Raw genomic sequence first — 26,133 nt, 5'->3', positions numbered from 1 at the left:
TTTGAAAATGTTAGGTTTTGGCCTTCTTGATTTCTCCATAAACGTGGGCCAGAAAGTGAGAAAGAATGGTAAGGCTGGAATTGACTAAAACTTTTATCAGGAGGGTTTAGAGAAAAGATACTCCTATCTACAGCATTTAATTAATTATGGTCAAATCCCACTGACTTCAAAAGGACTACTTACATAAGCAGGTTTAGTAGAACTTCTTATATGATAGCAATTAACAATGGGAGCATTTGCACGTTTGGAGCTTATAGTAAGAAAAATATTATTGTTATTCTAAACATAAAACTATTCTGTCAAAGCACTTCCAAAGCTATAATGTCTGCTGCTGGCGTTCCTGTTGTTGAAGGTTATCATGGAGAAGATCAATCAGATGAATGTCTGAAAAAACATGCCAAGAGAATAGGATATCCAGTAATGATTAAAGCTGTTCGCGGAGGTGGAGGAAAGGTAAAGGAACTAATACAAATCTTTTTACCATATGGTATAAAGTTGTTATGCCTCAATTTCTACTATTTGAATAGTATAAACAAATCTCTGAAAACAAGGAAACTGAAGAATTACTTTTGGTTAAAATTAATTATTAGTAAGATAATGACCAGTACAGCACTCTGAAATCTCATTTCATCTATTGTGCAGTTACTGCTTAGTTACAAATCAGTAACTAATTTAATTAACTAATCAATATCTAGATACCTTTTAATGCATGGGGAATTCCATGTCTAAATATGATTTTACGCTGATATAAGTTTGTATAAAAATGACATAGACAATTCTGGTTAATTCCAAAATAGGTATATTTATTTTGTAAGGAAATCTTTTTTTTTTTTTTTTTTTTTTTTTTTTTTTTGCTGATCTTGGAAAATTTCTAGGCGGTTCAAGAATCATGTTGAATTCTGTAGTCATCTGAGTTAATGGAATGACAATATCATTTTCTTGTACTTTTAATGGCACTTTCATTGGAACTTAATAGGATTACCTTGTTGGAAGTTGATATGTGATTTTGCTAATGGTTAAGAAGGAAGGGAAGTATGCTACTGTTATGCATATCTCCTGTTTCAGTCATGCACCTGTTTGCATGCCACACATTTTTATTGTGTACCATATTGTTAGGCATTTAGAGCTTATTTTTTGTCTGGTAGGGCATGAGAATTGCTCATTCGGAAACGGAGTTTCTGGACCAACTAGAATCAGCTCGTAGAGAAGCAAAGAAGTCTTTCAATGATGATGCAATGCTGATAGAGAAATTTGTAGGCAATCCAAGGTGAGAAATAGATATGATGTAATGTTTATTATATTGTTGAATAAACACAGATATTTTGAAAGAAGGATGAAAATGATTCTTGTATGTTCAATTACATTGTAGCATATATTAATGAGTAATTGATTATTCTATGTGATACTGAATTTATTATAATGACTTTGTTTTGAATGATTAAGATTAAAATACAGCTGTTCTGGAAACATGGTAGTAATATTTAATGATACTCTTATGTTGCAAGTATTTTGTACTGTGTTAGGTTATGACACCAATGTTCCTGCTTGGTAAGCCTTCCAAATTGACTTTCCATCCAGAAAGAATCACTTTTTAATGCTTTAATTACAGGCCTGTGAATCAGCAGGTCATGGTGTTTCTGCTGCCTGCGAATGTTCTAAACTATCTAGTAATTTTTTCTCTATTTTGATATATTAAACAGAAGTAATAGTCTTTTGACATAGATCTGTCTGATATTTTTGTACTTCCCACCTGTCTTTCTTGCAGTACCACATTCATTTTACTGAAACTAGGGGCCTGTTTATGCTGACAATCAGGCATGGGAAAATCTCACTTAAGTTCTTGGAGAATTTCTTTTACCAGCAATCAGATTATCTGAATAGTGAGAAATCATTGTTCATTTTTTACATAGAACTTTTGCTGCCTCGTAGTTCTCTTCTGAAATAGTATGTTGAAATAAATGAAATGCTGCCTCTTGTGAAATTCTACATTTATAGTAAATTATGGAAGAAAATACCATGATGTCATGACCAAATAATAGCAAATTTTTGCTTGTATGATAATGAAATAACTAATAGAGAGGTAGCAGCCTTTAAATATGTGTCTAGTTTGTTTATTTTTGACCCATGAGTTTTCATCAGAGTTTAGAATCCTACTTCATTTGGAAGATTTAGGGTGTCTAATACAGTTGAAATCCTGCTGATTGGTGATACATATTGGTTATACATTTCTGGCTGTTTGAGGGCAGATACTTAAACTCAGTAGAAATCCTACTGAAGTCTAATAGGACTGTGTACAAATTTAAACGTTTGGGTGAAGTCAGTCACAGAACAGGGGCTTTAGTGATCCTCATTGAAATATATTGGTGCACTTATTATTATGAAACAGGCATGTTGAAGTCCAAGTATTTGGTGACCAGCATGGCAATGCAGTCTACTTGTTTGAAAGAGATTGCAGCGTGCAAAGAAGACATCAGAAAATCATTGAAGAAGCACCAGGGGTAAGCAGAAAGATTTTTTTTTTATTAAACTGCCATATTTTTAAATTTAGTGCTTACCCGCCCCCCATCTGATTTCTCTTGTGGCATTTATTACTTGTATCTCAGTAGCTGTTTTAGTTTTGCTGCAGAAAATGTTCTAACTGAAAAGAATGATTAGGAAAATGATTATCACAAAAAATACATAAATTTCAAACATAATATTGATAAGGATTTTACTACAGTTTATAAAAATCACAAAATATTCGTATTCATATTTGTAGTAAGTTGCTATCACTAAAGTTTACAATATTTAGTAATCTTTTGTATTATTTTATTTTCAGCCAGGAATTAATTGTGAAGTTCGAAAGAGACTTGGAGAAGCTGCTGTGAAAGCAGCTAAAGCAGTGAATTATGTGGGAGCAGGTAAGTCTGGAGGTATGGCTGCTCCAAAGCCATCCTCTTAGCTTAATAAGACTTCAAGGCTCAAAGCAAATGGCATGTGGTTGTTCTAGAGTATGACAAACATTCCAGAATTTTTTGAGGCCTAAGTGAGTAACTGCGTATTTTATTCTGATTTAATGGCAAAACTTAAACTAGCATACCTGGTCTGAGCTCAACAGATGAATATTTTCAGAATGGATGATTGAATAAACTAGATTGTTATTGGAAAGTGACTACTATGAATGTAAATAAGTTTGAGCAAAGCAAAACAAAATCATTTCTCTTTCCTCTTACAGAGAATAAAACATAATGTTCTGATAGGAAAGACGTTTAAAATACTCATTATCTGCGAAGTCCATGTTATTTTCCAGATAAAAACTTAGTTGCTGAAATTATTACTTCTTTTTTGCTTCTCGTTATTTTCTTTGGATATTTATTTTAAATAAGGATAAAGCATTTAAGTGTTTTTTTTTTTTTTTTTTTTTTTTTTTTTTTTTTTTTTTTTTAACTTGAAGCACTTTTTATAACAACTGAAATTCAGGTGTTACTCTAGGGGAGAATGGTTGTTCTACAGCACAGAATATATAAATGTGCAAGGAAACATCCCTTCTGTTTTTAGATCTCAACTGTGTAACCCTTTAAGATAGTTTGTATAGAATATAATGAAATTTAGTGCATCTGTTTTAGAAGTAATAGCATTGTGCTAACATCGGATTCCATGATTTATGACAGTTAGCTGTTTTAGACCTACTGCTTGGAGCATTAACCCAGCTCTCTTGATTCTGTGAAAGCATCTTTCAGAACTACAAATCACTAAATATCTTATGTCCATCCCCCAAAACCTTGCTTCCTCTTCCTCCAACTATTTCAGGAACCGTGGAATTTATTATGGATTCCCAACATAATTTTTACTTCATGGAGATGAATACCAGACTGCAAGTGGAGCACCCAGTTACGGAGATGATCACTGGAACAGATTTGGTGGAATGGCAGCTTAGGGTAAGTGATAATTGATTTTACATGTAGAATCCGTCTTCTTTGGTGAGTAGCATTCTTCAATACTGTCTGTGGGAGACTAGATTTGTTTTCTGGTGCTTATCTCCCATTCTATTAACAGAGTGCAGTTTCCATTGCTCCACAGGAAAATCTTACCCTGTTTGATTGGAGAGTATTGTGGAGATGCTCTGAATTCCAGCAAAGGCTTTGTCTATGGGGCGGAAAAGTTTGTTTTCTATATCTTTATTCAGGTTATAGAGAATGTGGGAAGTGGGAGGAGTAGGATCCTGATTTTCTCCTTCCCATTCTGAACAATATTTTTATTATCTCTAATTTAAATGTGTAGTATATCTCTGGCCCCAAAATCATTCTTGGATCAGACCAGAGGAGAAAAACTCTTCACAGGAGCATGTGTTTGCTGTTCTATCAATATTCCAAAATAAATGTATAGTTGTGTGCTCTGGAAACAGGTTATTTCCTCACACACCTAATACACGCAGAGGTTACTCGGCTGTCTGAAGGATAACAGGAAGTTTCACACCTTAGGGAACTAGAAATTGAAAATGCAATTCTGGTTAGATAAATCTAGAAGTGATGAATACAACACGTAGTGAGGTTAAGTAGATAGGGTGGTGGAGCGTTTAGTGTAACTGGACAAGAAGACTGAACTAACAAAAGCACAGGAAGAGCTTGTGAATTGCTGATCTGGGAATGGAAAGTGAGCTTTGAGTGCTCAGTTGCAGCAGGGTTCAAACAATACTGGAAGGAAGGAAGAGAGAATGTGGAAGGGTTCAAAGATCATGGCATGCGGCTTATTATGAATCATAATATGTAGAAAAATGGTGTCTTTATCAGTTCTTTGAGAGATGATTTTTGTGAACCTGTGTAGTACTACTCTGTCTTTGAGAAGTTATATTCTGCTGTCTCTGTTGAAATCCACAGTTCACTGGCAGAAGGCAGAGTACGGAAAACTCCTGATGCTTCAAAAGAGGATGAAATTTTGCTACTAAAGTTCAGTGAGAGCTTGTATTTCCTTGTGTAGATGGGAATTATGTTGCTTCTTAGCAAAAGGTTTCATCTCTGTGCTTAATTGCAGCAGGCTTCTCCTTACTATTTTGTTCCTAAAAGACCTAAAAGTTTTGTGTTTGTAATCTGAATTTCTTCCAGGAATAAAATGATTATTACTTACCTATTAAAACTCCTTGAACTGTTAGAAATCTCATTTGAGAAACTTTCCCTTAAATCTGCACAGATCCCAGAGTACATGACAACAGCACAGTTGATGAAGTTTTTACTTAAACATTTAGTTATTTTTTAATAAAATCAGCAGAAAGAAATGAAAATATTTTCCATATGCTTTAGCTGTGTGAAATATTACCAGGTCCATTTACAGTAATAATCCAAAATCCTTTGGATCGTGATTCTCAGAAAAAAGGAAAGAGTAACTTCAGAATTAATCATTTATAACTTCTTTCTCCTAGCTCTTTCTTAATGTGCTTTCTAATTGTTCATGCCTAGAAGATCTTTAAATCTTCTATAATACATTGACAATCCTTGTTAATTACTGCTCTTAGATAACAAGATAGTATACTGCCCTAGAATTCAGATTGCTGTCACAAATTCTAATATCATAAGTATAGTAGCTGACTTCTTTTTTCTGAACTGAGTCTCTAGAGTTCTTGTACAAAAAGTGCCTGCACAACTCACTTCTTTGACAGAACGAATAAAGAGAATTGCTAAGAAACTGTTGTCTTACATAGAAATAATCTTAATTTTGTTACAAAGCCATAGGTTTTTCGTGCTTGAAATTGCAGTTCTTTTATCTCTGAATGATTACTATTCCAAAATGTAAGACAGAGTGGTCTTGAAATTGTTTATTTTGTTCAACTGTAGTGTTGCAACCTAACTACTGCTTTGACTGCATTGGTTCAGGTATCAAGGCAATCACGTTGTCTGATTTATTATTCTTTCTATTCTTTGAATCGCCGTGTTTTCTGAAGTTTGCAGTTATTTCTTCTGCTGAATAGTAGTGAACATTATGCTGTTTCTGTCTGCAGAGATGCATGTGTGTATGTAAATAAACACATACACATGTATCTGTGTATGCTGTATGTGTGGTTTTTGAGGAGAAAGAGAGGAAGGAGATGTGTGTATAATACCCAAGTGCTTGTATCCAAATGGAAAATACTGATCCTGCATTAAAGAAAAAAAAATACTGTTTTCAGGTTGCAGCAGGAGAGAAGATTCCTCTAATGCAGGAAGAGATTGTGCTTCAAGGCCATGCATTTGAAGCAAGGATATATGCTGAAGACCCTAATAATAACTTTATGCCAGGGGCTGGACCATTACTGCACTTATCCACCCCACCACCTGATAGTTTCACCAGGATAGAGACTGGAGTCAGACAAGGTAAAATTTAGGACAGCGATGCTGGAAATATTTAATCTCGAAAGTTTTTCTTTTTAAGCATTTCCTTCTTTTTCCTAAGTAACAGTTTGTCCCACACAATGTTGTCATAAATACAAATTTCTACAGAATTTTTCTGTAGAATCTACATTCTACAGAATGATTTTTCATGCACTTTGGTCAATCACTGAATATTTTTTTTTTTTTACCTTTTTTTAACCAGATTATCCATTGGTTATGCTGATTACATCCCCATCAAAGTTTACCAGTCCTGCAATTGTGATTGTGACAAAATCACTTGTAATTTTGAGTAATTTTGAGTAATTTTGAGTAATTTTTTCTCTGTAAAAGTATACTGAGGTTGGTGTTAGAATTGAAATGCTGGGTCTCAAGCTAAAGATGAATTTTCTTTAAGAACACGCAGAGACCTGGCTGATAATTGCATTGAAATTTACTGCCATATGCTGGGCGATATCATACCGAATTTCAGAAGATAAATATCTTAGAACTTTTCTTAGAAAATTTCTTAGAAATTTTCTTTTTATGTTTTAGGTGATGAGGTTTCTGTCCATTATGATCCAATGATTGCAAAGTTAGTTGTTTGGGCTGAGGATCGTCAGGCAGCGTTGAGAAAGTTGCAATACAGTTTGCATCAATATAATGTAAGTAAAAGGAACCCAGTATTATTTCAAATCCATTACATCTTGAGCTGACAACAAACTAATAAAATACTACAGTAAAGCAAAAGTGGTTTCACAGAGGGGGCCTGTGTTGTCACTACCATTGCAGATTCATTTCTTCTTTGCTGAGGCTATATTTTTCCTAATATGCAAACCATTTTCATTAAAGGAGTTAGTAGGGATAAGTGAAGTTCTGTTTTACACCTGGATTTTTCTTAAATTTGCAATATCTTAAATTGCAACTGAGACTTCATAAAGCAGTAAATCTAAATGGCAAAATATTAAACCATAGTCCAAGCTTTCTCAAATTTAAAGGAGTTTGCATGTGGAATTCCTGTCAATGTGTGGTTGATTTAGATTTTAGAATATACATGTAGTAAAGAGAGATGTGGAATTTTTAATACTATCAATTATTTTTAAGAAATAGCCCTTTTCCTCCATGAAAATTACAGGTACTATATCTCTTTTCAAAACCAGAATTCAGAAGGTTTGACTTGATGGCAAACTCAGTATTATTCATTGCATAATTTACATAAACTTTTAAATTGGCAGCATAAGGATGACTGTTGAGTTGGTGAAGATGTTTGGCCTTCTATTGTTTTAGTTAAAATTTAAGGTTACTGCAAGTGAAAGAGATAATGCTGAAAAAAAAACCCAGGGAATTATATTTTCTTGGTATTTTAGTCAATAAATGTTGGCAGTACAGTACAGTTAATCAGTTTCACTGCTTTCTCTAAAACAGCCAGTTATACTTTCTTGTTCTGTCTTTGATAATGTATTCAGGATGACAGGAAATGCATAGAATCTAGTAAATTTATGAAAGTCATGTTTGTCACTATTAAAAGATCAAGTTTGGCATATCTGAAACTATTTTAGCTCTTTTTAGAAACTGTTCTTTGCATATTCGGAATATGTTTTTAAATACTAAGAACAAGATTTTCCAAAGAAGTAATTTTTTCTTAAATCACATCCCTTTACTAGTGCCTCTTCTGGGAAAGGTAGGGGTTTTTTGTTGTTGTTGGGGTTTTCTTTTAATAGCTGTGGCTTCTTAGATAATGAAACGTACCAATTGAATTAATTACATTTTTTTGGTAAATTGTATTTTGCTGAAGTTGTTTTGATGCTTTTTCTTAACAGATTGTAGGATTAAACACTAATATTGATTTCTTACTGAGCCTCTCGAGACACCCTCAGTTTGAGGCTGGAAACGTGCACACTAATTTCATTCTTCAACACCACAATGAACTGTTTCCGACCAAAAAGGCAACCCCATATGAAGTTGTGTGTCAGGCAGCTCTAGGACTCATACTGAAAGAGAAAATGTTAACAGATGCTTTTAGAGATCAGTCAGGTGGTAAGGATCATTCTTATTTTCCTTTGTTTTATTTTGCTTGTGTGTGGATGAGGCAGTGTTGTGAGCTCATGTAGCATTATTTAATTTGTGTACTCTCTTTGTTTCTGCTCAGGGTTCTGTATTCTAGCACGTGTCTGATATTCACAGGCAGGGCAGACCACAATTTTTGTTAAGAAACAGGTACTGAATGTATCACCACTGTAATGTACAGAGAACTTCTATTGATAGAGAGTCAGTATGGAAAAGATCTTGGGATCTAAGGTCATAATCTGTGTTGCTGTGGCCTCTTCCGCTCTTAAAGCACGAACAGGGACTATTGGTTACTGTTATTCATACAGTCAGTCCTAGGCTGTCAGAGTTAAAGTGACTCAGCTAGGATTGGGAGAGACAGTAGGGTTTAAAGGACCGAACAGAACTCCAGGAGCTGAAAATTCTTGAGTTCTAGTACTGTGATTTTGAATATACTAAAAACCACAAGTACGTGTTTCATAATTTACTGAAACAAACAAGAAGACTCTAAATTAAAAAGATGTTTTTGTGTTACTCTTTTCCTTGTCTGGGTGTTCGTATCTGTTCAGAGGAGAATATTTATAATATGTTTGAGGGTTAAAAGTATAAGCTGTTAATATCTAGACCAATGGGGAATGCAATTGCTGTTAACAAAAAGTTTTTCATACAAATCTAATGTATGCTACCCAACAACCTTGTTAATTTTTTTCTTCTTCCACTTTGACTGTGCTGGAAACGTGGAAAACTGGGATTGGAAAGAATCCCATATGTCAGGAAGCCTGCCTATACTCTTACTTTAAGAGAGGATAAATTAATTGGGCAATATCTGATAACTATGTATTTTACCATTCTCAAAAAAGCAAGCAGAGGAAAGGCCATCAACCTTTCCAGGCAGCCTGGGAAGTTGCCATGCTAATAGTAGGGATAGGACTGTGAATTTTATGGTGCAAGTTCCAAGTGTTGTGTTTTGTCCAAATATAACAAAAGTAACACGTCCATTTATTTTGTATTTTAGATAAATTCTCACCATTTGCATCCAGCAGTGGTAGAAGAATAAATATATTGCATACTAGAAAACTGTCTCTTCTGGATGGGGAAAACAGTAAGTGAGTAACTTGGAGTGCGAGAGGGCAGGGAAATGCTTGATGGTCAAAGTTATTTCAACTATATATGAAAATACAGGCTAAGAAATAGCAAATAGAAGCGATATGAGTTTCATGCAATTTAAGCTGATAAGGAAATTCACAAAGTTACATGGTTAATTATTAAATGTATGCCCTTAGATCTTGAGGAAGTATAAACCAAAAGAAAATGTCAGTAATCATGTTCACCATCTAAATATGGTTGAGTTTTTAGAAGTACTGTAAACTTTTTTGTGACTTCTTTGGTGTGGAACTGTTCAGCACTTTACCATCAAAAATTTGTTTTCTGTCCAGATAACTTACTATTGATTTCAGAGCATAACTTCAGATGTTCAGCTTTGGAAAAAAAGGTTGTTGAAAAGTCAGTACTAGCTGTTACAAATCTGCAGTGTCTACTAGGCTAATCTGAGAATAATTGTTCTTGTCTTAGTAATGGAAAATCTCTTTTTATCAAAAAAGATACTCAGAATATTATTTATATGTTATTATTCCCTAGGTCCTATAATTAAATCTACTTGTATATATTTTGTTTTATTGAACAGTTGTGGATGTAACTGTAAATTACAATCAAGAAGGATCATACAACATGCAGGTATAAAGCCTTTTTGTTTTTCCCAGATATTTTGTTAGATAAAATTAGAGTCAATTGCTGGAAGACTTATGTTGGTATCATCTGTTACTAAGGTTGCTTGATAATCACCAGTATAAGATTCTATTTTTGGTTTACTTGCAGACATGGTAGACTTTAATAGTCTGGCCTGAAATTATCTGTGCTAGATGCTGGATTGGGTGAAAGATCTGCTAAAATGCTTCTGAAACTAAGGCTAAGAAAAGCATTTGCTTTTCTGATGTTTAAAGTTCTGACTCTATTTTCCCTTCATAGATTTACTTTTATAAAACCTTGGAGGTTAGATTTAAATCAGCACTTAAAATAAGTTTTTCTGCAGGACTCCTGCTTTATTCTGTGCATGAGATGGACCTGCTGTGAGATACATACATATATATATATATACATATATACATGTACATGTATATACATATGTATATATATATATGTATGTATGTATCTAAAAAAGAAAGCTCTACAGAGCACTCTCTGTAAGATAATGCTTTTTCTTTGATGACAGAAATTGGAAACTGTTTACCAAATATGATAAGGAATGATCAGAATAGTAGTGTGTTATGGTTAAATAATTGAGCGCTGCCCAGAAGAATTGGCTTCCATCTCTGTTTGCACTATAGAGGGCCTGCAGGATACTAGTCAAGACACTTAAATATAGGGCTGCCTTTTTTTTTTTTTTTTTTTTCTTTTGTGGTAGTCTCTAATTGTGTGGCTTATAGGAATTCAGTCTTATATGAATTCAGTTTTGCTGAGTATTGAATATAGCCTATGTACCACCTGGAGTCAAGTAGGATCTCCTAATGGATTACATCTTAAATTTGGCACACAAAGTAATTGAATACTTAATAGCTCAGTCTCTCTGCATATCCATTTCTTGTTCCTAAAATTCAGCAAATGGGCATTAAGAGAATAACTCAATATTTTTGAACTGCATAGATTCTACAGAGATGAGTTTAGTGGAAAAATACTGAGTACACATATCAGATAACTCAGACCCTCATACCCCTATTTTTGCTGATCTGAATAGTCTTATAATCCACATCCCTCAGATAATTCCTAGACTATTTTAATGCATTGATTATATATGTAATACTGGAGAGATTTGCATTTGATGTTTATCTATATAGGTAATGTCAGCAAAAAGAAAAAGAGGCTGGAAGGAATGTAAAGTTGGGGCCTTCTGGGGAGGGGGAAGTACAGCTTGGGAGAATATAGACTCCCAGGGAGGAAGGAAGACTGTGAGGTGAGAGGAGATGGAGAGAAGCTGGATATAACACATAAAAAGACAGAATCCTATGTGCTTCAGGAGCTAATCAAGAAGAGGAGGAAAGTGCCTTTCAAGTGCTACAAAACCTGCCCTGAGGCCCATCCGCTAGAGCAGCTTGTTGGGCTGTGGAACCAGCAAGCACTCAGTGCCGCTCATGGTACTGATCTGACTTGCGCACTTGCTCAGGACACTGATAAACCAAAGGATACTTTCTCAGGGATCAGTTTCAGATCAGCAGTATCCGTTCAGTGCACTCAATAAGGCCTTCGTTCAATGGAAAAAGTAGTATATGACTGTAAAGAAATGAAGATTGAATTTAATCTCTACACATAACATTCTTAAAGATTAGTAAGTCTATCATTCTACGCTCAGTGATGTCAAATTTATAACTAAAAGCATCAGTTATCTGTAATGCACTTGATGTTCTTACCGTCCTTGTATTCTGAATTTGCTGCAGAGGTGCAATTTACACTGACTTAGATGAAAGGCTTACCTACAAAAACCAACCTATTCGGTCTTTTGTTGTTTTGGTGTCTTAAGAGACACTGCCTGCTTCCATTACTGATCTCCTCCACTCCTTTGTAGGTGCATTGAATTTATTGTAGTTCTTGCATTATAAGCTTCCAAGAGTGAGGAACTTAACTGTCTTTCGGAAAGCATTGTGGAAACTTGCCATGTAGGTAAATAGTATGGATATTGCAGTTTGAGCAAAGTCAAGACATTAGGACAAGTTAAAAATACTAGATCCTGGTGGCATCACTTAAAGACTATTCTGATTTTTTTTCTTGAAAAATACCATACCCTCGTATTTTGCTGAGTACTATTGCATGGTTTATGATTTTTTTTTTTTAATTGTCCTGGGAGAGCATATTAGCTAATTCTCTCATCTGACTGCATTGGATGCTGAACACATTCTTTTATTTGGAGAAAAAAAAAGTGTAGATTTAGAAAAAAATCTTTTTTTTTTTAATTCTAGAATTATCTATGAAGAATCACAGGTTGTGAGAGTATACTGTAAAGCCTAACTTCTGTTTTATTGTATTATTCTTCATGAAGGGTTAGGCTTTGTCCTTAATAAAAGCTTTTAATTTTCAGATTAAAGATAAAATGTTCCTGATTTCTGGAGATACTTTCAATGATGGTGATTCTATTTACTTGAGATCTTCAGTAAATGGAACAGTTTGTAAGTCCAAATTGGTCATTGTGGACAACACCATTTATCTCTTCTCTCCGGTAAAGTCTGTTTTTTTTATTATCACAAGTGTAAAATCTCAGCTAAGCATAGTTTTACCAGTCTAAATGAACAATATAAATTGGAAGGGAGTGTGAAAGAGAATCATAAGTTCAAGATTTTTTTTTATAATGATGCGTAATGTTGTTGAATTTATAAGTATAATTGGAGGTTATTGCTTATGATCTGTGAGTTATTACCTGTATAATGATAAAATGCAGTTATCTGAGTCAAAGGGATTGTAGCTAATGGTGTTGGAGGACCCCGCTCCCAAATTAAAATGGTCATATATCTGAGGTTGTCTTAGAATTGTAGCAATAATTTGCAACTAAAAAGGATTTGAAAGTGCTTGTAACTCATACTTTTAGTATCAATTTTGATACTTTTTAGTTTGGTTTATTTCATTTTTAAAATTAAATGATAAGAGAAATCAAGATGAGTCTGAAGGAGGGTTACTTCAGCTAATATTAGAAAATTGGAATTACAAGTTGCTGTGGTATTATCTGCATTGCGTTAGTAATGACATTTGAAAGAGGAGATACCCTAATTTGCATGATTAAGCTAGCAATTTTTTGTGGCAGTGAAAAAGATTGCAGGGGCTTAAGTAATTCAATAGTATATGTAATCTAAAATCTAAAAAAGTAAATAAATAATCCTGTGTTTAATAATTAACCTCTACCTCTGAGCCATTTAAGATTTTCAGCAGCATGCAGTGAAAACTTTGCTGCTCCAATGGTGAGGACAAAATAACTCATGCTGGAATAACAAAGTTTAGTTTTCCTGTGGTATCAAAGTGGAGTCTGAGGTGAGGGATCTGGAATAAATCACAGGAGCTTTAGGGTAGCATGTCTGGGAGGACTTTGGGGGTTCTCCCCCATTAGGGGATTTTGGAAGAAAGTGAGAATTTCTCACTAAGCTTAGCACTGAATCCATTTTATTGTGGATTATGGAACATTCTCCATACTGACAGTGGCTGGTGATGAAGATGTCAGTCTGCTCCCCACTTACTGCAGCAGCCTGCCCACCTTTTCCTTGGGCAAACCGCTTTCAAACATTTTCTAAAACCTTCTGTGCTGTTGCTGCATGAATAAGGAAGGTCTGGGTTTGGAACAGAAATCCATATGGATCCTCCTTTCTCCACAGGGGAAGTTGCTTCCTTGCTGATACTTCAGGAGCATCAGGCCTAGCTTTTGAGGACTTTGACATTGGTAAAGAAGTCAGCATGCCCGTAGTCCTTTTGCTGCCCTGGCCACAGTAGTCTGCCACCTTAGACAACTGACTAATTTGCCTCTGCGTAAAGCTAGGCCTGTTCTGTCCGTGTATGCCAGTGTGTGTATTAGTGATATTTCTGATAATTTTTGAGGTTATTAATTCAGTCTTTTCTTTTCTTTCTTTCTTTTTGTAGGAAGGTAATGCTCAGATTGGCCTGCCTGTCCCCAAGTACTTATCCGCAGTGAGTTCAGTGGGAATGCAGGGTGGTGCGATAGCGCCCATGACTGGCACAATTGAAAAGGTAATTATAATGGTATGAGTAGGAAAATGAATTCTCTGACATATACCCAAGTTCAGTCTTCCAACAATGGTTCTTGCTTCGGTATTGCCAGGAAGGAGTCAAGGCTAAAGATGTCAATTCTATGTGGCTCTTCCCAACTGAAAAAAATCCTTGCTTACTCTGCTTAGCAGCGGTTGTGCAGGAGTGTTTCAGGCATCCTGTGTCCTTTTCCCAGAGCTCACAAAAATCTGAATATTTAACTAATCTGACCATTTGAATAAATTTGTTTCTTCAGGGACCTTTGGCTTAGAAAGTAATTACAATGAAGTGTTATACAGGCTGTTTGAACCGTGTCATCCAACCAAAATAATGAGATGATGGATGCACCTGCCAAAAACAGTTAAGCTCAGAAATGTCTTTTCTGTTCAGCTTTGTGTTTTGTTGTTTCAGAGAAGAAAGGCCCAGAAGTATAGAAGTATAAAGAGGGATATAAATGGAATTTAGCCATATAAATACATGGTCCAATCGCCCCTAAAGTTTAGCTTCTGGACAATCTCAGTCCAGAGTTAGTTTAGTTTAAGACACATAAAATAATCTATTAAACAGGGACCAAAACCCAGAGTTCCCTTTTTCACTTTCCAGACAATGCACTTCTAATACTAAGTTCAACAGTCATATTCCCTCTTGTTAATTTTCTTTTCCTCTAGCTCAGCAAGTATTGTGCATTTTCCCATACTGTAGAAAAGTTATTGCAGGGTTATTACAGAAATAATAAATGTCTCCAGCTATCCTATCTCTGTTTTAGAAACAACTTTAATGACTGACTCCAGGAAGAGGTTTTGGGCTTTCTCGCTCAGAATAGAAGCTCTTAAGCCAGAAAGCCTAGGAAATACCTTGCTTTTTAGTGTTTCCTCTTTGATACGTAAATGGCTTCCTGCTTATCCTGCTAGCTGTTACTGAACCTTTTTCTGTAGCCTTTACCTCCCCCTGAGTATTATCTATGAAACTCAGATACCCAGCTTAACATAATAAAGATATTATGAGGTTTTGCAAAACCACAGTCAGTAGATCCAACCAGAGACTTTTGCCTCTTGTACTAATCAAGATCCATATGATGATTTTTAATGGTACAGACATACATGATTTTTCCTGTTTTTGCTTGCCCTTGTAGGTGTTTGTGAAAGCAGGGGATAAGGTTCAGATTGGAGACCCTCTAATGGTTATGATAGCTATGAAAATGGAGGTGAGTGACCTATAAAAAGTTTTAATTACAGAGAAAATAAAAATATGGTGATACTTCAATCAGTTTCAGTTGAATTATTGAAGTTTGGTGCAGATTCTGGCTTGAATAGATGTCAGTATTGCTTCATATGCTGTGAAACGTGTTGGGTCTGACTAGATTTTAGAGGATTACGTTTGCTGTTATCCTTTATTAATAAAGGATGCTAATAAAAGGATAAAATATATAGTCTATGGTGTTCTTCAGGTATTTTAACATTCATTTGGCTAGGTTTGCAAATCCTTCTGTTTCTACCAAAGGAGCTAATAATCCCTTCTTTTTTCTGACACCACTTAGGTATGTTTCTTGGTTTCCCTCTGTGATATAAGTGTATTATTCTAATGTCTGCAGTTACTTCATGCAGAAACTTAGCTAATAGTGACTCTGTAAATATGCCCAGGATTTTCTTGTTTAAAATGTGTTGATTATTATTTACATAAAGCTTTACCAAGAGTAAACTAAAGATTCTTTGTAATTCACCCCATGGCATTCAGTGGAATAATATTTTGGCTGTCATATCGTCCGTTACGTTGCTTGACATTGGCTAAAATTGTTTGGTATACTTTCTGTAGCCCATACTGACTGGGTTTGGGTTTATTCATTTATTTTACAACTCAATTTGCATTAGCAGAATTATGGTTGTTGAGAAAATATGCTTTTCTTTATCATGGTTTTTCATAATTAAAGTAAAATTACATGAAATTCAACATCTGTGCACTAAGAAAAGAATTACAAATTATTTGAGATTGTGTGGTAAATATTTGTGCCTCTCCAGCTGATATCTCAGACTGATGTTACCTGAGTGGTTCTCTGTTTTTTTTTTTCCTTCAGTGCTATTCTAAATATACAGTGTAAAATTTCAAAACTACACTCTTGTTTAAATGAATTCTTGCTAAGATATGCTAAGATATGAGCAATTAATATCTGTTATTAAATGTTTTGCTGTTAAAGCAACCTTCTAGAAAATTATCTAAAAACTCCAATGTAAAAATAACCTGATGTAATAACAAGTAGGCCATTTTGGACATTGGAGTGTAAACATACTATTCCTTCAGTGTCACTAATAGCTGTATTTGTATTTCAACTAGATTTTGCCAAAATCTGTTTGATAAAGATCCCTGTTAGCTAGCAGACAAAAATGTCTGTAGTAAATGTGCAGAATCCTCTTAAGGGAACAGATCTGTTATATGATTAACACATTGGACTAAAACTGTATTGTTTTTGGCTGATATCTAGTACATTAACAAAAAGTATCGGTGAAGAAAAATAACTTTTCATGCTTAAAAATGTAGCATAGCGCATTTTTGTCTCCAGTATATCTATCAATAAATATTGATCAGGAAAAAGGACAGTGGTAACATTTTTATAAGGCTTAAATTAAATATACATATGTTGTAGGAAGTGATTAAGTATGTTTTGTTTTAATTGCACCAAGAAGTAATATCAGCATTTAATGTAGAAAGAAAAGAGGGCTGTAAAAATATTCTGTTGGTTCATTATTAATCTGTTCATATGCAGCATACCATAAGAGCTCCAAAGGCAGGAGTGATAAAAAAGGTTAATTTCCAAGAAGGTGTCCAAGCCAACAGACATGATCCTCTAGTTGAATTTGTGGATGAAGAGTCTGAGTCGAAATAAGATTCAAGGAAAGTATATTTTACTTTTTCTACTTTACTGATTTTTTTCTAAGGAGAAGGTGTCTTCAAGTTTTCAGCGTACTGTTTTGTAAAGTGCATTGCAGAATGGTTTCCTCTGCAATCCCTGAATAATCTGAATGTAAATTGGGCTAACTTTGCTGAAATATTGGACATCACTATACTGTAACCATGTGTATATAACCACTGGACCTACATGAGTGTTGCTGAATAGTTATGTTTGCCTGTGTAAAGGTATTGGACTGGAAAATGATGTTGACCTCTGTTCATAAGGACTATAATTTACAGAGAGCAAGGGTTCCTTTGGCCTACTTTTTCATTCATGGCAGCCTTTTTTTCTCTGAGGTGTGAGAGCATTGATTGAAGAGAGATCTGACAGTTGATAACTATATGAATTCATTTCTCAGGCAAAATCCTCTTTGTGGCTTGTCACTCTGCCTGAATAAGGAATTCAGGGTAGTTACGTAGCCCATGATCCCTCTAAGTCACTGTCTTTTAGTGTTTCTATTTTCCCATTTACCTCAGCTAATAATGAAAAATCTGTATTTCAACAATTATTTTAAAATACTTTCAAATATCTGATAAAAAGCATTCTAAAAATGCATGTTTGCATTTGCTACACTAATCAAATTTGGAACATGACTGTTTTCCAAAAAGAGCGCTTGATCTTTAAAGAAGTGTAGCACAGAAAAAAAACTTATTTAATGATTAAAATGTGTGCCAAAAGATTGACTTCAAAATTCACATTATTTTTTCATATTAATCATCTTCCAATATGTTGTTTATTGGCCAGAATGAAGTATACTGTGTCTTTATAACAATATGAAATATGACTATGTTTCTTTTGTATCTGCAATCTTGCAGAAGCGAAAATGGGCCTTTTTTGATATGCAAAGATTGTATTAGTCAGACACTGCATATTGATTGTTTATCATAAATTTATTTTAACTTGTTCAAAAAACACCTCAGAAATGCAGGAAAAGGGAAGAAGAAAATACATGTTTTAATTGTTACTAACTTGCAAAATCTTTTCATTATTGTGAAGTTCTGCTTATGGTATGAACTTTTGGTACACTGATTGAAGACCTTAGCACAGTTTTGTAGCTTGATTTATACTGCAGACAGGAAAAGATACGGATCCTACAGGGATCCCAATCATGTAGATATATCCGTACAAATGAATCTTTATACTTATCTGAAATCCTACTTCAGAATCAATATCCTGAGGAATACTCTAATCTGATTCTGTAACTGTGCAGCCTTGCCTGCAATGCAGACCAAGAGCATAAAGATATAATGGGCCTGTATGGTTGGTATATTAAAAACAGAGCAATAATTTTCCACTTTCCTTGTAGTCCAGTGGCCACTTAACAAAAAAATGTACAACTCCAGGAGCATCTTGTGGAGTGTTGCCACATTGCACGAGCAGTCACAACCAAATAAAAATTAACCTTAACTTTGAATATTTGTTTTCTTTTTTCTCCATTTTGTTCTTTCCTTGGTTGCTTATGTGAAAATGTTTATGTATGAGAGAGTTTAAGCAGCTGTTGTGCGTATCATCTTCTGATATCTTGCAGACCACGATCTGCAGATCACAATTAGGAAGTACTAACCTAGCCAGTCATAGCCGATTTCACCTCAGGAAGTTTAATGGCCTGCTTTATCCAAAGATTTTGGATCTGCATCCAAAATATGAAGTCAGTCCTGAAGAGACACAGCAGTTTGGCATTTAAAATTTATTTTTTCTGCTTGGTGTTATTGTCTTCTCAAATCTACCACCATATATACACTGAATCTGTAGCAGAACACTGCACCATATAGCAGGAGGTTCTCTGTCCACTAAATCTGCACTGCTTGAAAGAGCATGTTCCTTGGAAGCTGACAAAATGTCTGAATTGGGAGTGAAGGGAGATAAATCATTTTGTCAGTTTTAGAAGTTTTCTCTTGCTTCTGAAAATTGGCTGTTAATTTTTTCTGTTTCCCTTGAGAGAGAATTTTTGAGTTTTCATGTAGTAGTTTTGATTATTTCAGAATTTATGCCCTTAGCAAATCTCTTGCAGCAGTCACTATCAGAATTTGACTGTTTGAAATGTGCTGCAGTGCAATTTGATTGAACTGTTAGAGACGCACAAAGAATGAATCGTTAAAAAGATAGGTGGTTCTTGTAATCTAGAATTTTAATTCACAAAATATTCAGAGAATTTCTGTCCATTACAAATGTGAAATGTGAAACATTTCCCTGTGATATAAATGTGTTCGAAAAGAGGTGTAACTAAAATGTTGAATGCAGAACAGCCAGTAGTAGTGTGAGGAAGAAAACAATGGGTAAGTGGTTAAAATGTAGTATTCCAGTACTTGAGCTAAAAGGACAATTTCTGCCAGTTATAGTTATCATTATATCTTTGTGAATAATGCTGAGGTTCTGATACAAGACTCTCATATTCTATAGACACAATGAATTTGAACTGATTCTGACTATACTGATACAGTCCGACACTGCGAGAGGAGAGAGGGGACTGGATCATGGGATATGTAGTTTAGCCACAGATGTTGGCCTCTAGGTAAGAATGAGGGCATTAAACTATGGCTTCCATGAAACAGCATCAGAGAGTAATGCTGTCGGTAAGCTTACTGGTCAGTTTTTTATAGCAAGCATGTAACATGTTGGCAATGTGAACGTTGCCATGCCAAGTTACAGCACGCACACACGCACATGCACACAAACGCGTGTGCACACACAACCTGGTGTAAATTACCATTCTATGGCATGGAGCCTGAATTCATGCTGAATTAGTGATTAGGACATAAGGAGTGGAAAGCAGGAGAGCAGGATGGTATTCTCATTTCAGCCACTGACTCACCATGCCTTCAGGCAAGTCAGTTAATGGATATTTGCCTTTGTTTCCTTCTACGTAATGAGGAAAATGGTACTCAAAGCACTGGAAAATTTGTGGATACAAAATTTTATAAATAATTTTTCCAGGTTTCCTGGTAAAATTGTAATTTCAGGTGTAGATGTTATTATTACTTGTAAGGCTGTATTATTCTACATTTTATACAATAAAAATCTAGGCCAATGAATTATAAAAATAAACAAGAGCAATTCTAAGGCAGATTGACTCCTTTATCTGAATGGTCATAACTACCTGGTTACCAGAAAATCCTAAATCTTGTCTTCAAAGTGATTAAAAAATGAATACTCAAGTGTTTTGGCAGATACTTTTAAAATTCAGGAAGTGATAGGGAAAACAAGAAGAATGATCTGAGCAAAGTCTTTTTATTAAAGCAATGCATACATATTTTAAAAGACGTATTAATCAGGGCACGTATCAGAGCTATATTAATTTCTATTGAATATTTTTCTCTTCCTACCTCAGGAATTATTTGACTGTTCTATCTGTTCTGTCTGTAGAAGGCTCAACAATACTCTGTATAATGTGTTTACTGGAACACTCAATAGCAATGGATTATGGTCTAAATATATAGCTTTCTACCAAACATCATGTATTTTCAACAGATATCTAAATTGTTGGATAATCATGTTCAAAATTGTAGATTCATACACATGGATGATTCACAGCCAAATGTCACTTAATATGTTTATAATACTGGGGCATAGCCTTCTGCGTAAGAATTTCATTTGGAAAGTAGTACGTAGTACTGAGTGCTGTCCTGGAGAATGTGGAGGAAGCTGAATGTTGAGTTTAGTTGTGGTGAGTGTCACTTCTATTTAAAAGAAAAAAATCAATATTGTAGAATTTCATAATGCAAACCTTTGCATTTATTCTTATGTGGACTGACTGTATTTCGTAAAATAAAAGAAAATGGCTTCTTAAAGCAGTACAGTATCTTTTATGAGACATTTGATGTTAGGTTGAAAACTGTTCATTATATGATGAATCTACTTTAAAATAAACAGGGTGTGCTGGTTGAAAACCCCATATTTTTTAGTATTGCAGTAACTAGTAAGTAAAACACATTTGTATGTCTAATGTCCTACTGGGTTTTTGAAATGATAATGATAGTTGTTTCTTAGCTTTAATCTATTCTCCAGATAAACATTGCTAGTGCCAAAAAGTTGCTCCTGAAATGATAATTGATCGTTCTGTGAATGACAGCCAACCTGCTCACTTGGAAAGTAAGGAAAGCAGGAGATACTGTATACTAGAGCCAGCAAAGCGCTAAAGAGGGTCGGGAGAAAAGACTACTGCTGAGAGCTTTGAAAAGGGGAGAGACCACTTATTCTGGGCTTTATTGTTTTCCTTGCTCATCAGCATGCACCTGCACTCACTGACATGGTGATAAATACTAGTATGATAGTTGCAGCCAAAGACACCAAGCATGATCAGTGTCTTCCTGTGCTAAGCATCAGAGAAACATAAGATACAATTTCTGTTCTAAAGAGCTTTCAGTTTAAGATGTGATATAGTATGAAATAGAAGAAATGTTAAAAATAAAACTTTTATATGCAGATGTGGCTAATACATGCTTTCCCTTAAGTTTGCACTAATTTGTTGATAGTCACAGTAGTCACGTTACTATTTGCCATCAAGACACTAGAAAATTAATATTGGTTGGGTTGTTGTATAGACATGTGTTCCCAAAAAAAAGAAAGAGTTTGCTATTATGACAGTGTGAGGAGTGGAAAAGACTAAATGTGTATGATATGTATGACAAGAGACAAAAGTCATCTTAGTACTCTTGCTTTATATGTCTGTGTTACTCCTGCAAGACTGAATGCTTAACCTTAGGGTGAAAGACTTAAGTCTCTTGTATATATACTTAAAGGAGAGTAAACTTAAACTTCTGCTTCTTATATAAAGAGCAAAATATGTGCCCTAGATTAGAATGACTTGTTACTGTTCATCCTATCACAGGGATTCTCACATTTGCAGTCTTTTAATTGTTCAACTTGATAAAAAAAAAAAAAAAAAAAGTCATGTTTCAGTTCATTCAGTTCTTGAAGTCACCCATAATTCTGGGTATTATTTACAGTTCGTATGGCTTATTTACAGTTCAGTTATAAATTCTAGTAAATCATAAAATCATAGCTATGAAGGCAGTGTCTGGATTATAGCTTGGGAGATTTCAGAACATTCTTTATTTACAAAGATCATACCTTGTTTACAAAAGTTCTGAACTAAGAACATTCCCAGATCTCTTAAAAATCAGTTAGCTATCTCAAACCTTACTGCTTTTTCATTTCCTAATTTATATTATTTTAGGTACTTAAAATGCCTTGATTTTAAAATATGTAGCTCATTTTAGTATAACTACTGAGTTCTAAAAAATACAAAAGACTGTTGCCTGTTCAGTGCTCCAGAAAGTCTCAGTTTATTTAGGCCTGCCAGGGTGCAGAGTTAGATGCATGGGAAATTTTCAAACTCTCTTAGATTTTGGACTCACTGACCGGACTTTTCTGTCTTTGCCACATAAACTTGTCCTGCTGCCTCTCAGTGATACTGTTGTATAGAATTGAGCTTCTTTACTGTGCCCTAGTCTGGGTATAACTTGGTAACTCCTTACTTAATGCAGGAAGAATGAAGGAGTTTTAATAGAAGATGAACACCCTTCCCTGTGACCTTGTCACAACAATCTTAAGATATTGGCTATATGCCAGTTTCCAGGTTAAATTGCTTAGACACCTACAAGATGAGTCAGGCTGTTTACTTCCTCTGTGCTTCATAATTTTTTTTAAAAAAATAAAAATAATTGCAGAGGCTAATATGATCATTCCAAGCCAGGCCTTTAAACTGGCACTAGATCTTCTGCAAGATGGTTCATAGGATGAGGTTCTCTTAGTCAAACACAGTCAGTGTTTACAGGGAAGGGGAAATACTCATAATCACTGTATGGCTGTTCCTCCAGAATCGATCATTTCACTTTCTAGGGTGTAAAGTAGCTGGTGGAAAGATGTGGGGGTTAGGAAGACGTTCTTCGGCTAAATTGTTCCAGATTATTGTCCATCATGAAGCTTTGTGCCTCTTCAGAAACTGCTCTAAGTGGAAGTTCTTAGCAAGGAGTCTATTCTAAATAGATTCTATACTGACTTGCTTCTCTGTTCAAGAAAAGAGCTCAAGTTAGTCAATGTGAAGAAAACTGCATTTTTCAAATCAGTGCTATACCTAGATGTAAGCATTTGCCACTATCCATGCACAGCTGGATTTAAAAATCACTGACTAGTTCTTCTTTGGGGTTCACATGAGATGACAAAACAACACTGGGTCACATGGTAATACAGAACAAATGTGTCAGCCTTACCATAAATTAGACAAGTCATCATGCATGCTACTGTGCTGTGATTATACTGCATAGAAATTGCACAATCAATAATGTCTACTTAGTCTGTATCGCTGAACGTATGCATCATGTTTACAAATAGAGTTGTTTATTGCTGGTCTGAGACAGTGTGTTATACTGGAGGAAGCTGTACAAGAGTATGACATGTAATACACCTAATTTAGACAACATTCTGTAAATATATGAAGTTAGCTTCTTGGCATCTGCCTCACTGTGCTTTACAAAGCATCTGTTTTGTTCAGAAACATTAAGGGCAAGATTAAGACTGCACACACCGTTTTAGATTGTGATCTACATCTATAGCTGTAGAGCCACCCAGTAGGCCCAGTGGATTTTAGGCAAGCTGGGTATGTCCTGAAGTGTACGCAATGCAGGATATGCCTATTGCAGAGTGCGACGTATTGGGAAGATAATTAAGACAGGTCTAATCAAACTAACTCAGGTATCAGTAGCCCAGTATAGGCTAACTTGCCTTATATTCTGCAATTTAGACATACCCATGGAGGCAGTCTGGGAATTAAGACTGAAGAGCATACTGTAGCTCCAACTAAAATCAGTAGCAGATGACCTTTGACTTAAATAGCAGTAGGAAGTCACTCCTGTTCTTGTTCTCATGTACCGTTCTCCCCTAAACTGAATTTAAACTCCAAAAAAAATCAGTTAAATGTAGACTGGGATAACATTAATCTGCATTTCACATCAATTTTTTTGTATTCCACTTGCATTTCACTGAATCATCCATTTCTATCCACCCTGCTAAGAAGCCCCTGTAAAGCAGGTAAGTATGATTATTTATAAGATGGAAATTCATAGTGTAGAGGAGTTAAGTTTAAGAGATCAAATTGCAAATCAGTCAAAGCTGGAAGCAGTGTCTGCATGTCCTGACTCCTGGAAGGAAAGACGGTACAGTAGGCACAATTCCTGAACTTTCAAGTACTGAGGGCAACTTCCATCAGAGCTGCAGCTAATTTAGAAACTGCTAATATGTAACTTGGGCAGAAAATTAAAATAATGGATTTAACTCGGAGTTGTGGCAAGAGTGAATTTTTCAGGGACTATTTTTAAAGTAAATGTAACTTAAATGCATAAAATCAAGTCTTTCATATCTGTAAGTCTGTGTATGTAAGCAGCACCATATTAAAACTTACACACACTTGCAGGTAATGTTCCTTATGCTCTGAAATTGTGAGATCGAGCCTTTATTTATTATGAGTTTAATCTAAACTAATTTGAAAACAAAGCAAGGGCCATATTGATTTTAGTAGCCTTTTAATTAGGACTAAAGCAAGAAACAGTTAAAACAAATTTATGTTTGGGGCTTCATTCAGTGAACAAAAATGGAAAGAGAATATTTTTTCAAAGTGCTTTTCAGTTACAAGAATCTTATGTACAACTTGTTAATAGGTAATATTAAATGCAAAGCCAGTGTCTCCTCGCCCTGACCTCCCAAGAAAAGCCTTCAATGCAGAAAACAGCAGCCAGCAAGGATCACGGACGTTAAGGAAAAAACAACAAGCCACCTACAAACCCTGTCTCTGTCCCATGACAACCACAGCTCATCTCTCAGATTATTGTTACATGCTGCAGTAACTCTCGAAAATGTCTAATTTATGTCTTCAGACTGCAGGAGGGCTGTTGCAGCATGTTGTAGCGATGGCTATTACCTAACTTGATGAAATAAATTTTCAGGTTGGCTTTGTCTCCCCTGGAACTGTGCACACGGACTGGGCTGATGCGTCACGTTCATGGCTGTTTACACTGGCCACTTACCAGTCATCCTCGGTTTTTAAAACAAGCTTCTCGAAAGGATTCAAGGTATCCAGGCAACTAGTGTCTCACGGGATAGCTGAATTCACGCTTAGCTCCGTACACCTAATATCAAGACAGCCACTGATGGTGTTTCAGAACACCAGTGCAACTGGACGCTTCCATGGGATGGGCCTGATTCTCCTCTCCGAATACTGCTTTACCTCTCCATGCTCCGCTTAAGGTCAACTCTGGTTTTCAGTGAAATGAGAGAGAGAAGATTCAGACCCTTTTGTATAAGCACAGATATAAACACTCCTGGACTTCCACCACGAAGCATTAAGAATGACTTTCTCAAGTTTTAATTCCTGTGTGATACGAGCAGCCGCACCAATCACACAGCATGTATGTATAAGTTTACGTTAATAGCTGCCAGCTCAACAGGAGATGCAAGAACAAGAATCTGATCCCGGATCGTTCGCATCCAGAGATTTCCCAACGCCGCAAGCTTTAGCAGCAAATACTCCCCTTCCCCACACCACCTCAGCTGCCAGGCGCCTGCAGTAGATATAGCGGCTTTCCTGGGAAAACCTATCCGGGATACTTGACTAAACTGCAGCTTAACCCCGACCGTCCCCTCATCGTTCCCACTTCAACAGCCTCTTTTGCTGCTGCGTCTGTGCTACAGGGCTGCAAGCAGCAGCCCGCGACGGCGAGCGCAACCTCCGGCAGCGAGACCTTACCAGCGCGGGGCCGGTCCCGTACGAAAGCGCCCCGGGGTCCCACCCGCTCCAGGTCCCCGCGGCCTCGGAGCAGCGGTTTTCGGCCCGTCCGTCCGCCGAGCCCCGGGGCCGGGCTCCCGCTCGGCGGCCGGGCCGCCGCCGCACCCCCACGTACCTCCGCGCTTCCTGCGCCAGCTCCGGCCCCGCACGACTGCGGCCGCCCCCGCGTGGGAAGAGGCCGCGTTTCGCGTCTCCCCCCTCCCAAGCTGCGGCCTGTGCGGCAGGAGCTGCCCTCGCCTCGCCTCGCCTCGCCC

At 36.0% G+C, this 26,133-nt stretch overlaps 1 protein-coding gene and 1 long non-coding RNA gene across 4 annotated transcripts in view; one reads left to right on the top strand and one right to left on the bottom strand.

Moving 5' to 3' along the window:
- MCCC1 (methylcrotonyl-CoA carboxylase subunit 1) overlaps positions 1–18,514 on the top strand; it is a 22,730-nt gene extending 4,216 nt beyond the window's left edge. For 2 of the 3 annotated variants that reach the window (XM_062582781.1, XM_062582780.1), the window contains 14 exons: positions 306–453; positions 1,146–1,267; positions 2,387–2,498; positions 2,819–2,900; positions 3,790–3,917; positions 6,140–6,323; positions 6,873–6,982; positions 8,138–8,354; positions 9,379–9,465; positions 10,048–10,097; positions 12,490–12,627; positions 14,031–14,138; positions 15,289–15,360; positions 16,915–18,514. In XM_062582781.1, coding sequence (XP_062438765.1) covers positions 306–453; positions 1,146–1,267; positions 2,387–2,498; positions 2,819–2,900; positions 3,790–3,917; positions 6,140–6,323; positions 6,873–6,982; positions 8,138–8,354; positions 9,379–9,465; positions 10,048–10,097; positions 12,490–12,627; positions 14,031–14,138; positions 15,289–15,360; positions 16,915–17,034 — 1,678 coding nt within the window. In that variant the 3' untranslated portion in view covers positions 17,035–18,514. Of the gene's footprint in view, positions 1–305; positions 454–1,145; positions 1,268–2,386; positions 2,499–2,818; positions 2,901–3,789; positions 3,918–6,139; positions 6,324–6,872; positions 6,983–8,137; positions 8,355–9,378; positions 9,466–10,001; positions 10,098–12,489; positions 12,628–14,030; positions 14,139–15,288; positions 15,361–16,914 lie in introns of those variants that run through there. The other variant, XM_062582783.1, reaches the window with a different exon arrangement.
- LOC134144102 (uncharacterized) lies at positions 11,612–26,092 on the bottom strand. The gene is made up of 3 exons (XR_009959277.1): positions 25,995–26,092; positions 25,122–25,348; positions 11,612–11,687 (listed from the first exon to the last, which is right to left on the bottom strand). It is a non-coding gene; the product is annotated as an uncharacterized LOC134144102 (long non-coding RNA).
- Positions 26,093–26,133: the final 41 nt, after the last annotated feature.

The sequence above is a fragment of the Rhea pennata genome, chromosome 9, assembly GCF_028389875.1.
Source record: "Rhea pennata isolate bPtePen1 chromosome 9, bPtePen1.pri, whole genome shotgun sequence".
In the NCBI taxonomy this organism is placed as follows: domain Eukaryota; kingdom Metazoa; phylum Chordata; class Aves; order Rheiformes; family Rheidae; genus Rhea; species Rhea pennata.
Note: the sequence above shows the minus strand (reverse complement) of the source record. Positions and strands in the feature narration are given on the sequence as shown.